The following is a 13,388-nucleotide window of genomic DNA, read 5'->3' as shown; positions in this document are numbered from 1 at the left end:
AGGAATTGTTTTATCTAAATCAGAATTACTCGTTTGTCAAGAAGGGTAGTTGTTTTATATTTTTGACGTTTATTATTTATATTAAAATATTTATGTATGTGCATAAAACTGAACACTGAAGTGTGCAAGTTTTGAGTAATGTTGATTTTTCTGTTTGGGGCGGGATGGTGGAGAGGTTATTGGAGGCAGTTTTTGAAGTTAAGTGAACCTTATAATTTTTTTAACCAAGTTCAAATAATTCATTGTGCTGTACAATGCCAAATCGCTGCGTTGCTCCAGGTTGTAAAACAAATTACGACAGTTTATTTGACAAGTGTCATGTGTTCAGTGTACCAAAACATGAACAACGCCGATTGTTGTGGCAGGCAGCAATTCCGAGGAAGGACTTTATATTAAAAAGCAGTCATTTCGTATGCGAGAAACATTTCATTGAAGCTGCATTGCACACGTAAGTATTTTGTAATTATTTCTTGCTGATTTGTGCACATGTAATATATCTATACATATGTATAGTTATGAAAGTTAAATTCTAATGAGTTGATTTGTTTATAGTTTCTGTAAACAAGTTATTTTATGTATTGGTTCAGTTTTTCCTTCGCAATATTTTGTTTGGTATATTTATCAAACAACTTGAAAAATGTAAATGAAAATGTTGTCTCATGATTATCATAAAAATGAACACTTTAAAAGTTGATAATCAGTACACTAGCTAAATTTTACTTTTTATTCAAAATAACATCATACTTTGGTTGCAAATAATAGGGTTATTTGAGCTACTAACAGTTATTCAGTGATAAGTCAACTGTTTCCACAGTTGCATAATACCTTGAGGGCTGTTAAAATAGTGGCAAGTATATAAGTTTATTATGTTTTTTCGTAGAAAAGTTACTATGTATAAAGAACTCAATAGAGGGATTGTCTATCATCTGTATTCTTCTGGATCGGTTCTGTTGTGTTTAGATACGTAGAAAGATGTTGGGATGACCCTTTGTTCATTATTAAATGAGAATACTCACCAATTTAATAGTAATGCACGGTTATTATCGGTTTTTTGTTGTGGATGTTTGTTAGAATTAATTGATGTTTTCGCACAGAAAATATGTGATGTGCAAATATACATTTGAGGCTGTTTTAGTTGTATATTTGCAAATTATGAACTGATGCACTAAAATATCAATTCAAAAGAAGTTTATTTTATGAAATTAAAAATCTATTATTAATGATGATAAATATTAAACTATCTGAATTTTTGAACATTTATGATGTAGGTAGTGATGTAGTTAAATATTAAAATGTTTTAAAAATCCATAAAGCTAAGTAGGGTTCATGGGTATTGAAGGGTTTATTCTTCCTGTAAATAGTTCATCTGCTTTCTCTTTATTTTACGTTTGCACACAAACGATTGAGCATAATATTTTTATAATAATTTTAACAGACTGCATTTTTGTACTTAAGTTTAGCAGGGAAAATTGGTTTAGTTAATTTCAAATTATTGTTCTAAAATCACTTACATGCTATGGAACTCGTCAATATTGTTCTGAAGATTGGTGATGGTGTTCTCAACAAATTATCAAACATTTTTTTACATAAATTTTATCAAACAAACAATATTTTTGTACCAATGTTCAGGGACAGCAGACTGGTGATTGGTTGATGCAATTTTGGGTTGGAAATAATTTGATATCACTGAAGGAACTTTTCCTTTCATTCTTAAATACCATTGTGCCATCAGTAACAAATAAGAAAGTGACTAATTTCTCTGCATTAATAATAATAATAATTGAAGGGTAAAAATAATGTTGGACACATCAAAATAGGTATTTTGTTGTACCTGATACAGTTTTTTTTATAGACAGTTGGTACTGGGACTTAAATGTATTTCCACCTCCCCTTCCATTATCAAAGTTTTATTACAGTTTCGTTTGTATTTTGGCCTGAAGACTATTAAGATGTTAAGTATTTTCTATAGATCATAAATTCATAAATTATATATTAACAAAGTAAGTGTGCATGTTTTTCATAAAGATATTGTATCAGCTTGAAGAATAAAAAGCTCAGTAACAATGCTGTTCAGTTATATTTTAACCAAGCAAGATGGTAGGTACTGCATTTGTGTTATTGAAAATAAATGAGAGTTCTAGAAATATAAGAGTACATCTCTCAGTGGTAGGACAAAAAAATATTTGTTGTGTGTGTATCTATGAGTACCAACCCTTGAGTACTCGTGCATTTATCTATGTAATTATGTAGTACATCTCCCTAAATAGTATTAACATAATTTATATTCTGTAAATATATAATATGATTTGTAATAAAATTTTCATTTCATAACATGTTTTTAAATAAGTACCTAAACTCATAGGTTTTTTTATGCTAATAGCAAGTTAGGACACATGGTAATTAATAGTTTATAAAATTTTTATAAGTTACGTATGTTCTGCTGATCTTTGTATTCTGCCCAATATGTTTCACACCATGTTAACATGTCATCATATTATTTATATTATAATATACTTATGTAAGTATCTTAAGATTATATAAAATATTATTTTAATTGATAACATGTATTATTTGATGTATTTTTAATTGTAAAAAGTGGCTTGTCCAATACCATTGTGTATATTTCAGTATACAGGAATAATCTGGATTGGATGCAAATAAACAAAATAGCAAACTAAAACCTAACTGAATTAGCCCTCATTTCCTGCTCCTAAGACTGTTCAAGCACGTGTTTAATCACATACATTATGTCTCGTGCATGATTACAGCTCACTCTCATTGTATGCATAAAAAAAATTATTTAGAAGAATACACAACACATATTCATTCCACAAATGATAAATTTGACAGACTGTGTAATAGCATGCTATGAAGGAAGATATCTACACAATTTTTCAAGAAGTTTACATATATGGATTTTAAAATATTTATTTGTACTTACTTGCTATTAAGTTATGTAATTCCATTAGTTATATTAAAATCCCTACATTGAAAATTAAAGAGTTACCGGACATTACATACTGAACACTGACAAGAGTATACACTTGTGAGAGTAATGCAACACGCTGTGTTTTTGTACCAATGTTCAGCGGGGAAAACTTTTTCAGTTCAGTTAAAATTTATTGTTCAAAAGAGCAGTTACAGTTACATGTTATAGAACTGGTCTATTTTTCCGAAATTCGGTGGTGGTGTTCCTGATTTGGTGGTAATGTAAAAGTGCATAACTGTGTATAATATTATGGGTACGGTCATAATTTCAACCTTTCTCATTATTCAAACAATAGTCGCAAATGATTTAGCATTGTTTGATAATTTGTTATGAACTTGTTTTACAGACAATATTTTGTACCTATGTGTGGTGCCTTAGGTCAGAAATTATTTCAAAACACTTAAGTAACTTTTCCTTTCAGTTTTAAATACCACTCTGACATGAAAAAATAAGTTAGTGACAATTTTGCCATGCATTAATTGTAGAGGGGGAAAATAGTGTAAGGTGCATCAGAATATTTTGTTGCTACAGATATGGTTTTTTATTCCAAGTTAGTACTGCAAAATAACTGCACTTCCTAGGTGTATTTCCACCTTTCCCCTTCCATTTTGTAAATTTATTTTTACAGTTTTCTTTGTATTTTCGGTTAAAGACCATTAAGATGTTTAATATTTTCTGTAGATCATAAATTATATATTAACCAAGTAGTATGTATAATTAATTGTGTAACAAAGGTCACTAGGAAACTAATTACATATTAAAAATAAGACAGACATACAGATACAGATCGGTACTTGTAGAAAGTAAACACACGCACACAGTTCAGACGAAATTTTTGTGCGGAAGCGCGGTCGCAATGGTTTTGCTAGCTTAAGCAAGCTTCATCTTTTGAGTAAATGTGTCGTACAAACTGTGTGTTTTTGCTTTCTACAAGTACTGATCTGTGAGTACTTGTGTGTCTGTCTTATTTTTATTATGAAAGTAGTATGTTTGTTTTTCATGAAGATATTGTGACTGCTTGGAAAAAGAAATCCTAGGTAACAATATTGTCATCATTGAAACAAGCAAACTGCATCTGTGTTATTGAAACTATACTGAAGTTTCTTTATTATGTTTTGATTTCCAATAGTGAACTGGTTATGAAATGGGAGGAAATGTGTTATCTCAATATATGCAAAATACAATCTAAATATAATGAAATGAAGTACAATGTTAAAAGGTTGAGTGAAGCAAAAAATCTAAAACAGTAAGGACAACTGTTAAGTCCAGGAAAATAGCTGGTGGAGTGTAAGAACAATTTATTAGTGTCACTCTGCTTCCCAAATGGCCACACTGAGTCAATGAACAAAATTTTTAAACCTTGCACCCACGTGCTTGCACCTACAAATTTTGGAGAAATCTTAATAGCTTTTTTTACAGCTGCATTCTTACTTATAAGTGTTTTAAAAACAAACATCAATGTTGATTATTAATATTATTTTTCCATTCTTTATCACATTACTTGGTAAGTTTTAAAATTCTACTTTTTCTGATCAACCAGGCATTCTAGGTGATGGTGGTCTGGAGCTAAACATTTTTGGGGCCTAATTTGGACAAAAAGTACTTTGGGTGGCAGCATAGATAAAACCATAATAAATATTTGGTATAAAAATTATAAGTTCAGAAGAAGAGTGCGGGGAAAGTAGGGAGAATGCTTGCCACCGGGCACTTCTGTACCCAATTGCAGCTATGATGATAATAATTAATAATAATAATAATAATAATAATAATAATAATAATAATAATAATAATAATAATCCACAGCTTGCAACACTCCCCGGCATTCATTTGCTGATCATCCAAAGTACTACAACTAAGAGGAATGGTGGAATGGGATGGCCTGTAGCTAACTGTTAAACAATTTTTTCCTAGGCAAACTTTTCACTGCAATTTTATTTTGCGACATAGTTTAAGCTCTTGTTATAGTTAGTTTCACAGAAATTGATACTTTTACACAAACTGTTACATTATTTTCGTAGCTTGGCGTAGTCAGCTAGCGGAAATTTTGTACATAGGAGAGTTATTAAACTACTGTATCTAATTAAACTATATATATGTGTGTATATATATGTGTATATATATATGTATATATGTATATGTGTATGTATATGTGTGTGTATATATATATGTATATGTGTATGTATATGTATATATATATATATATATATATATATATATATATATATATAGAGAGAGAGAGAGAGAGAGAGAGAGAGAGAGAGAGAGTATATACGTATAAACTCCCGGAAAAAAGCATTAAAATTTTAGCATTACGAATCACAATTTTCAATAGCGCGTAGCTGGCCGATGTTATTAAGTTAAAAATAATCTTTGAAAACAAAAACAATCATAACTTATCACACATCAACATAAGCCATTTTCTTTAACTGTGCACATAAATTCTTTATAACGTTGGAAAATCGTTTTATAATACCTACATCTCTCCTCGAGTTTTTAAAAAAACTGCCAAGTATGTTTAACTATAATTTAAATGCAATTAACTAAAAAAAGTTCATAAAGCACAATGTTAAAACCGGACCACTGTCTTGTGGCGCCAACGGCAGTTTCGTGAACTAAATCAGTCAATAAGGGGGTCAAGAAAATACGCTTGTGTCGAGACCTGGTTTCTAAGGCCGTGGTCGAGAATGTTGTTTCTCGATTCTGCCGCGAGAGGTTAAAATTCTTTCATGAGAAATATCGATAGTCAATATCAGTGCGTCTAATGGCTGTTTAAAAATTTTGCCCCTTGGGGCAGCACTAAAACGTGTAAAGATTGCACTCCATGTTGAATGTGTCTATGCATTTTGTATTTGTTTACAAACGTACATTCGTACAGTTTTGTGATTAGCTTTATTTAAAATCCGTGATATTTGTTCAAAATCCGGCAATACGTTTAGAGGTTTAAAAATCTGTGAAAACGGATCAAATCCGTGAAATCGGCAGGCTTGCACTATATTAAATAATAAATGCTAGCAACATTACCAATTTTTTGGAATGTGCACTACATCAAAACATTTTTTTGTTTGACCATTGATGTTCAAGTGCAAGGTATTAATTGTTGATTCATATTTGTTCCCAGTTTTTTGACACAACTAACCTAAACCCTTCGAATACTGGAAATAATTTTATTTAAATTTTTCCCCTTTCTGTGTATTTTATTATTAAGCAGTTAACAAAATATTTATCATCTATTTAGCATTTATAGCAATTGCAGTAGGTTTACAAACAAATACAAAGAATAGGCAGATAGACCCATCATAATGTAGCATCGCATAACCTCAGACTTCTTTAATCGAATAAACACAGTATTGTGTTTAAATTAAATTACAATACTAATGTACCAATTTAATAAATATAAGCTGTGTAATTTTTGGTCACATTCATGGACATGATGACAAAAGAGGGCAACAACTAATTTCCAAGGAATTCTGAAACAATTCTGCAACAAAATGCACTGTAAATGGATGATTTTTAAAAGCTGGTTTTCTATTGGTTATTATGTTAGATCCTGTGGGTGACTTCCCTCACATGGCGTTGGGAGCCGGCCATGTCAAGTGTTGTTAGTTGACTGCACTGGGCTGAGGCTCACATTTCAGCTCAAACATACATAAATACTTGCACAGAAGTGCTCTTAGCAAAGGACAGCCCACATTTCGTCAGACACCCACTGCTTTCATTATCATTGAAAATGTAACATTCCCCAAATTAACATATTCTATGATTGTAGATGAGTACGGACAAGATATTTGGCGAATTGTAATAAAACCAAAACAATGCCAAAAAACATGTAAATACACCATGAAACACCAAAATGTAAGTTAATACACTCTGCAACACTGAAATCCTAGCCACATCGTGAAGAAAAGCAGAATTGAATCACAACTCAAATATGTAACTGAATTGTTATTCTTTAAGATCAGAAATTCAATAAATGATTTAATTTTATTATGAAGTTCCTTGAAAATGTTTGCTCTGAAACAAGATATCAGCTGGAATGTTGACCTCCAGGATCTCCAGTGGCAACAATTACTGACCACTGTGGTTCAATCCCAAATGTTGGTATCACCGAGTGAATACCAATATGGAAAGAGGCTGGGCTACTGTGCAAGATATACATCACCATGTAGTTAAATACCGTTTCCCCTTATATTGTATTGGTAGATTCCAAACCCAAGAACGAGAGATTAAGGTATTTCCCAAGTTTTTTAAAAATTGTTTTATTTATGTTATGTGTATGTAAATATATTTCCTAGAGACAAAATGAGTTAATAGCATTTTAAATGTACAAGTTGACTGGTATTGACAATCAAGATGAAGTATCTTCATCAGGGTTTATTATCATCAAACATAAAGCTAGAGAATAGTTTTTAACACTAGGAAACATTCACACATTCCGTCTGGGATGACCAGAGCTCCACTACGCCACCAGCACCTGTATCGTGTTCAACAGGAGGCGACTCACCGTAGGGTCGCAATCTGCGCAGTGCCAGGAGTAGCCCCGCATCTTCGGGGACTTCTTGACGGGCGGGTCGAGACACGTGAAGTGGAAGCACTTCATGCACTCATCACACCTGCGGCCACAAGTAACATGCTCAGGGCTCGTAACACACACACTCCATACTCTGGCGTGATACAATACACGCTTCAGATCCATTCACCATACTTAAACAAGCTGCTTTGTTTTATTTATTAAACTAAATATCACACTGTGGTTAAATAAATCCTAAAATAACAGTAAATTAATTATTTGTGTCATAAATTAGGACAGCTTATTTTTATTTATTTATTTATTTTAAATTTGTTATTGCCCACCAACAGCCAAGGGCTTGAGCGGTGGGCACGACAAATATAAAACAAGGACAGTAGTGATTCGTGCTGCTATATGGACACTCCAAAACCGTAGGAACCAGCAGTAGTTAAGCGCTGCCTGAGGGAAAACCACAGCAAGTAGACATGTCCATGCCAGTCTACACATGGAAGGCGAGTGGCCCACGTAGCAGCAGCGACCAAAACAAAACCAAACAAATACAGACATATACAATGAAACAAATAACACAAAAATAGAAATAAGGGTACATACAATACGTCACATTAGTTTCAAAAAACAGTGAAACAATATGACATGAATTAGGAAATGAGTGTTTAGAATTTAATTAATTAATGACCAAGAAACACTAGGAATATTAGTAATAATAAATATAGCTTATACTATAAAGCAGTTTGTGAATACACAGATCCTGAATTATGTAATAAATAAATAATATGTTTAATTTATTGTAGTTGGAAATAAGTCTATAGATTCTGTCGTTATTGTTATGGAGAGTACACCAAGTTGAAAGGAGACGATTATTGAATTGTGGAACTCTGAGGAAGCAAGTACATTTAATTTTAGAGCTACAGCAATTTCAAACAAAGAGGGATCTAGGTAAGTTCTACGGTAATCAAGTGACGTTAAGGAGGGTTGAGGATAATTCTTTACAGTAACTAGATTAATTAAATTTTTGTATACACCTATCCTTCACTTAGCACGTCTTCAAATTGCACAATTTCATTTAGTGCAATATTAATTTTACTGTCCCAGTCTTAAATAGAACAACTGTAAATTTAAGTTAGCACAAAATCGCCACAGACAAAAAAAAATGTCGGGCACGACACCACAAAGTCTGCTTCAACTCGGTAAACAACATACCATGGCATACAATTAACCATACGAGGGGGGAACAGATGCGATCGTAGGTGACTATGCTATTGGCTGTTGTACAAACATCGGCTATGGCAAGATCAGTCGGGTGTAAAGGACAAATGTTTTACGTTCACATTTATGCTGCCAAGCTGTACCGTTGTAGTCTGGCCACAGACTGGACCGTGATGAACTTCAGTCTAGCCAGTGGCATGGAACTTGAGAGCGTAATGCATCGTGTTCAAGTATTTGAGTCAAAACTTAAGTATTACGGCATGCAGAATGTCACAAAGGCCACAGTTATTTTAGTCGCACATACATTTAAAGAAAGTTAACTGTGTGCACAATTGTAGGTATCGTAAATTAGGAATCTATCAAATGTTTATATAAGTCTGATGCTGATGATTGTACTAGCGGGAACATATTTGACATTAGATACTAGAACAGAAATGAATAGATGATTCACATGGGAAATGCTGTTAAATGAATGGTGTAATGAAAACAAATCACAGTTACAGAATTAGTGTGAACCAAGCAGTGATACGCAAATAAGCAATTTAATTTTGAGGCACATACCCACCCATCTCCCGTTACATGGTGTCGTACTTGTCATACAAAGTATTTGATGGTAAGCTTATTGTTACAATTTTTTTTCAATAATCGTTGAGTGAGAAGAACTGGGTTCGTATAGGAACAACCCAATTATTTGTTTTTATTGCACAGTTTCATTGACTGCTAATATTTCAACACTAATAAATAATCTTACTTAAAATGCCTACTAATCAATTACTCCCACTCAGTATCAAAAGTCCTTACACACCGCACACCTCGCTGGGCCGCAACTCTTGCCGCAGCACTCCTCGCTCGTGGACCTCCGTCGCCGAACTTTCATCGCACTCCGTCGCCGACGTCGCACTTCCCTTCGCCGAGGTTCCGCTTGACGCTTCGCTCTGAACTTTGCTCGGGACTCTCGCCGCACCCGTGGCACTCTCGCCACTCAAAAACTTTCCTCGCCGAGGAGCTCACTCTAACTCGCCAAACCTCTCTCGCGGATGCCGGCGTCCAGTCTTAAATAGACCCTGGGGCCCTACTAGAAGTGACGAGCGCGACTGGGGCCAGTCGCGTCATCCTGTGCTGACCTGACGCCCGAAACGTCGAGAAGGGCATTATTAGTTCACGCGATGGCCCGGGATGACGAGTCATGTCATCCCGTGCCGACCCAACGCCCGAAGTGTCGAGAAGGGCATCGGCAGCTCGTGCGATGGCCTGCAGAATTCCCAAAGGCTGTCCGGCGCCGAGGCAGGGTGCTGCACAGGGAGCGGAGAGGAAGAGCGAGAGACCAGATGGTGATGTCAGGTTCGGAGCTGGCTGGCGGCCCCACACGGCCACTGACGTCACATGCCATCCATTGACGTAAGGCATCCCATTGACATAAGGCATGCCACACGTGCCTGGCCAGATCACAAGGGTCGTTGCTAGCCCCCTCCCCACCCCTACCGCTCCCCGCGCATCGTCCTGCCTTGGCACTGTTATCTATCCCTGAATAGCCTTGGGAATTCCGCGGTCCGCCCCACAAAGTAGTGAGAATGGATGCCACCCTTGTGGACTGTTTGGGCGTCAGGTCAGCCCGGGATGACGCGACTCGTCACAGCTGCTCTCATCGATTTGAGAAGGGCACTACAGACTATTTAAGCAGTGACGCCGGCTCTGCAGCAGTTTTAGGCGACGAAGTTTCGAGACGGTTAGTGCCGCGCATGCGGCGAGAGTTCAGCGATGGGTGCCACGTGAGCCCACGACAGTGAGTGCCGTGAGTGCCCCGGGTGTGGTGAGAGTTTGGCGACAGAGTCCTGTGATAAGAGTTCCATGGTGAGTTCGGCTAAAGGTTTTTGATGACAAGTTCCGCGGGGTGTGCCGCAAGAGTTCCGCTAGGAGTGCGGCAAGAGATGCGTGAGGAGTGCGGCCCAGTGAGGAGTGCAGACTGTGGAACTTGTCAGATACTGAGTGACGAGAATAAACATTTTTAAGTGCGAGTAATTGGTGATTAGGCATTTTTAAGTAAGATTATTTATTAGTGATGTAAATATTAGTAATGAATAAAACTGTAATAAAACCTAATTGGGCTATCCCTTAGAAACCCAGAAGTTTTCCCCCACATTATTAAATCGTAACCATATATTGAAAAGCACAGGTGATAACATACCACCCTGAGTAACACCAGAAGAATTAAACAATGAAGAGGTGCAATTATTAAGTGATTAAAAAAAGCACATATATTTTTAATAAACTGGAAAACCATTTAACATAATTATAACATAAAACAAAGTGAGATAACTCATTAAGAATTAAAGTATGATTAATGGTGTTGAATGCTTTAGCTAAGTAAAAATAGCATACCAGCTAATTTTTACCAATCGGCCTGACCCCGACGTAACTTCATTATATATTGGATTGAGAAATTTAAGTAAATTAGTGGAAGTACACATTCCTGTTCTGAAGGCATGTATGTTCATAACAAGACAATAAATTATTAAATTTAAAATTTAAAAATTTGAATATAATTTTTTTGAAAATCTTGGAAAAACCATTGTTTAAGTGTATTGGTCTATAATTTGTAACATTTAATTTTGTATCTTTTTTTTGGAATTTGGAGAATTATGTTAGCAATTTTCCATTTGTTGGAAAAAAACTTGAGATTTCAGACTAGACTCAATTATACCTATGTTGTAGTAGAGGTACTGATAAATGAAAACAACCTTTCAAATTAAAATTAGGTATGCCATCGGGACCAGTGGATTTATAAAATTTTAATGCCTTGGAAAAATAAGCATATACTTAGTATATGTTGTTTCTTTTATATAGTTTGTGAAAATGTTTCTTGGATTTTAGTGTTTGTATTAAGTCACTGGATAACCAAAGAGGATATTTAGACGATTTGTTTTATTAAAGAAATGAAGGTTTTGATTTTGTCAGTTATACAGTTAGTTAATTGATCACAAGATCATTAACATCAGAAGAATGATTTTTAATAGAGTTGTAAAAATAAAGAAAGTTACAGACTTTGTAGTTCCTAAACACAGTAGATTCATTATTATTGCAAGGAAAATAGTCCATTCTGAAGATGATGTTTCAGGCCTGATAATAAATGTATATGTACATAGCTTCTTTAATTAGCACTTCAGTTGCAAGAGTTACTATACACTGGGATATGATGGATAGGCAGAAATCTCTGCGGTTTATAGATGGCTGGGTTTTGTTGTATTGGTTTAGTTAAATGCTAGATGTAAAGTTGAATAGATTTTGAGCTTTCGATTTAACATTGGCACATAAAATGGTAAAAGTATGATTGTAAATCCGGTCTACACCAGGAATGTTGAAATCACCTAAAATAATCCAATCTTCTTGATAGGAGAAGAGTTTGTCTTCTAAATATTCAAAATAGTCAAAATAAGCATTAGGTGGGTTCATCAGGTGGTTAATAAATACTTCAGAGAATTATTGATTTGGTCTGTGATAATTTAAATTTTAGCCAAATAGTTTTTGTACCGGGGAAGACTAATAGTTGAGCAGATATAAATTTGTGTTTGTTAACAGCTGTTGGAACACCACCACCTGTTTTCTTTGATGTAAGTTGACCATTTCTGTCATTTATTAAGATGAAATATTGGTCCATAAAGTATTAAGAGTTGACGAGATTTTCATTGAATTCAACAGATTTCATTCTCAAACCTCTGACATTTTGATAATAGACTACCCATTTCTTGGAATAAGGATTCACAGAAAATGAATTAAGGTGCTCCTCCAGGCACCACTATGGAAATAGATGCAATCATATTAACAGTTAAAGGTGTAGGTGTGGTGGAAACATTGCTGAGGAGTTTTCCATAGTTGTCCATAGCTTTCCAAACACACTCAGCCAAAATACAGCATTGTTTTTCTACTGAAATCTTCTTCCAAAACAGATACATGGAAAGAAGCATTTGAATTGAATATTGTTTTGAGTTTAGTAAGTTTTACTTGAGACATATTCAATTTGCTGGAAATATAATAAATGATTTCCTGTTCTGGAACAGATGGTTTATGTTTGGTTACACATAACGATTTTGTCACTTGACACTTAAAAAAAATTAATTAATTACTAAAAATGACCAAAATTTTGGCATGAGCTAGTCAAAACCTCAAATACATACAATCAAACATATATCGTTACCCTAATTAGTAAACCTCGTAACTCCATTTTTTTGGCAAAATGAGATTTTAATGCCAACTTCTAAAGCAGAACTGGTCGCATCAATCGTATAATACAGTGTAACTAAGCAACATTTTGTTATTGTTTTATTTGAGATAAAACAAAACACGTAACTCCAGTATGAATTTTTGCATGTTGGCAGACCTCGTAACTCCAAGCAGTAGCAATGATATTGCGGCAAAAATGTGCAAGTACTGTGTTTGATTAATCTGCAAAGTTGTTTAACATTATTCATGCAGATAACTAACTCAAATTATGAAAATATATGTATTAAGAGATCTTTTACATTTTAAATAAAGTTATGTTGCATGTACAAAATAGCTTTTAACTCTGCAACAAAATGAGCAAGGAGTTACATGGTTTACTAATACTAGTTTTGAACAATGCTATATATAGGTTGTGGTTCAGTGTAACAGGAGTTAAGAGTTAATTTG

The 13,388-nt window shown here is 34.4% G+C and overlaps 1 protein-coding gene across 2 annotated transcripts in view; it reads right to left on the bottom strand.

The window, feature by feature from the left end:
• LOC134527852 (PHD finger protein 14) overlaps positions 1-13,388 on the bottom strand; it is a 100,452-nt gene that overhangs the window by 8,342 nt on the left and 78,722 nt on the right. The window contains exon 16 of one of the 2 annotated variants that reach the window (XM_063360811.1): positions 7,491-7,599. In XM_063360811.1, coding sequence (XP_063216881.1) covers positions 7,491-7,599 — 109 coding nt within the window. Of the gene's footprint in view, positions 1-7,323; positions 7,600-13,388 lie in introns of those variants that run through there. The other variant, XM_063360810.1, reaches the window with a different exon arrangement.

The sequence above is a fragment of the Bacillus rossius genome, chromosome 1 (genome assembly GCF_032445375.1).
Source record: "Bacillus rossius redtenbacheri isolate Brsri chromosome 1, Brsri_v3, whole genome shotgun sequence".
NCBI lineage: Eukaryota > Metazoa > Arthropoda > Insecta > Phasmatodea > Bacillidae > Bacillus > Bacillus rossius.
The sequence above is the reverse complement of the archived record's forward strand: the minus strand, read 5'-3'. Positions and strand labels throughout refer to the sequence as shown.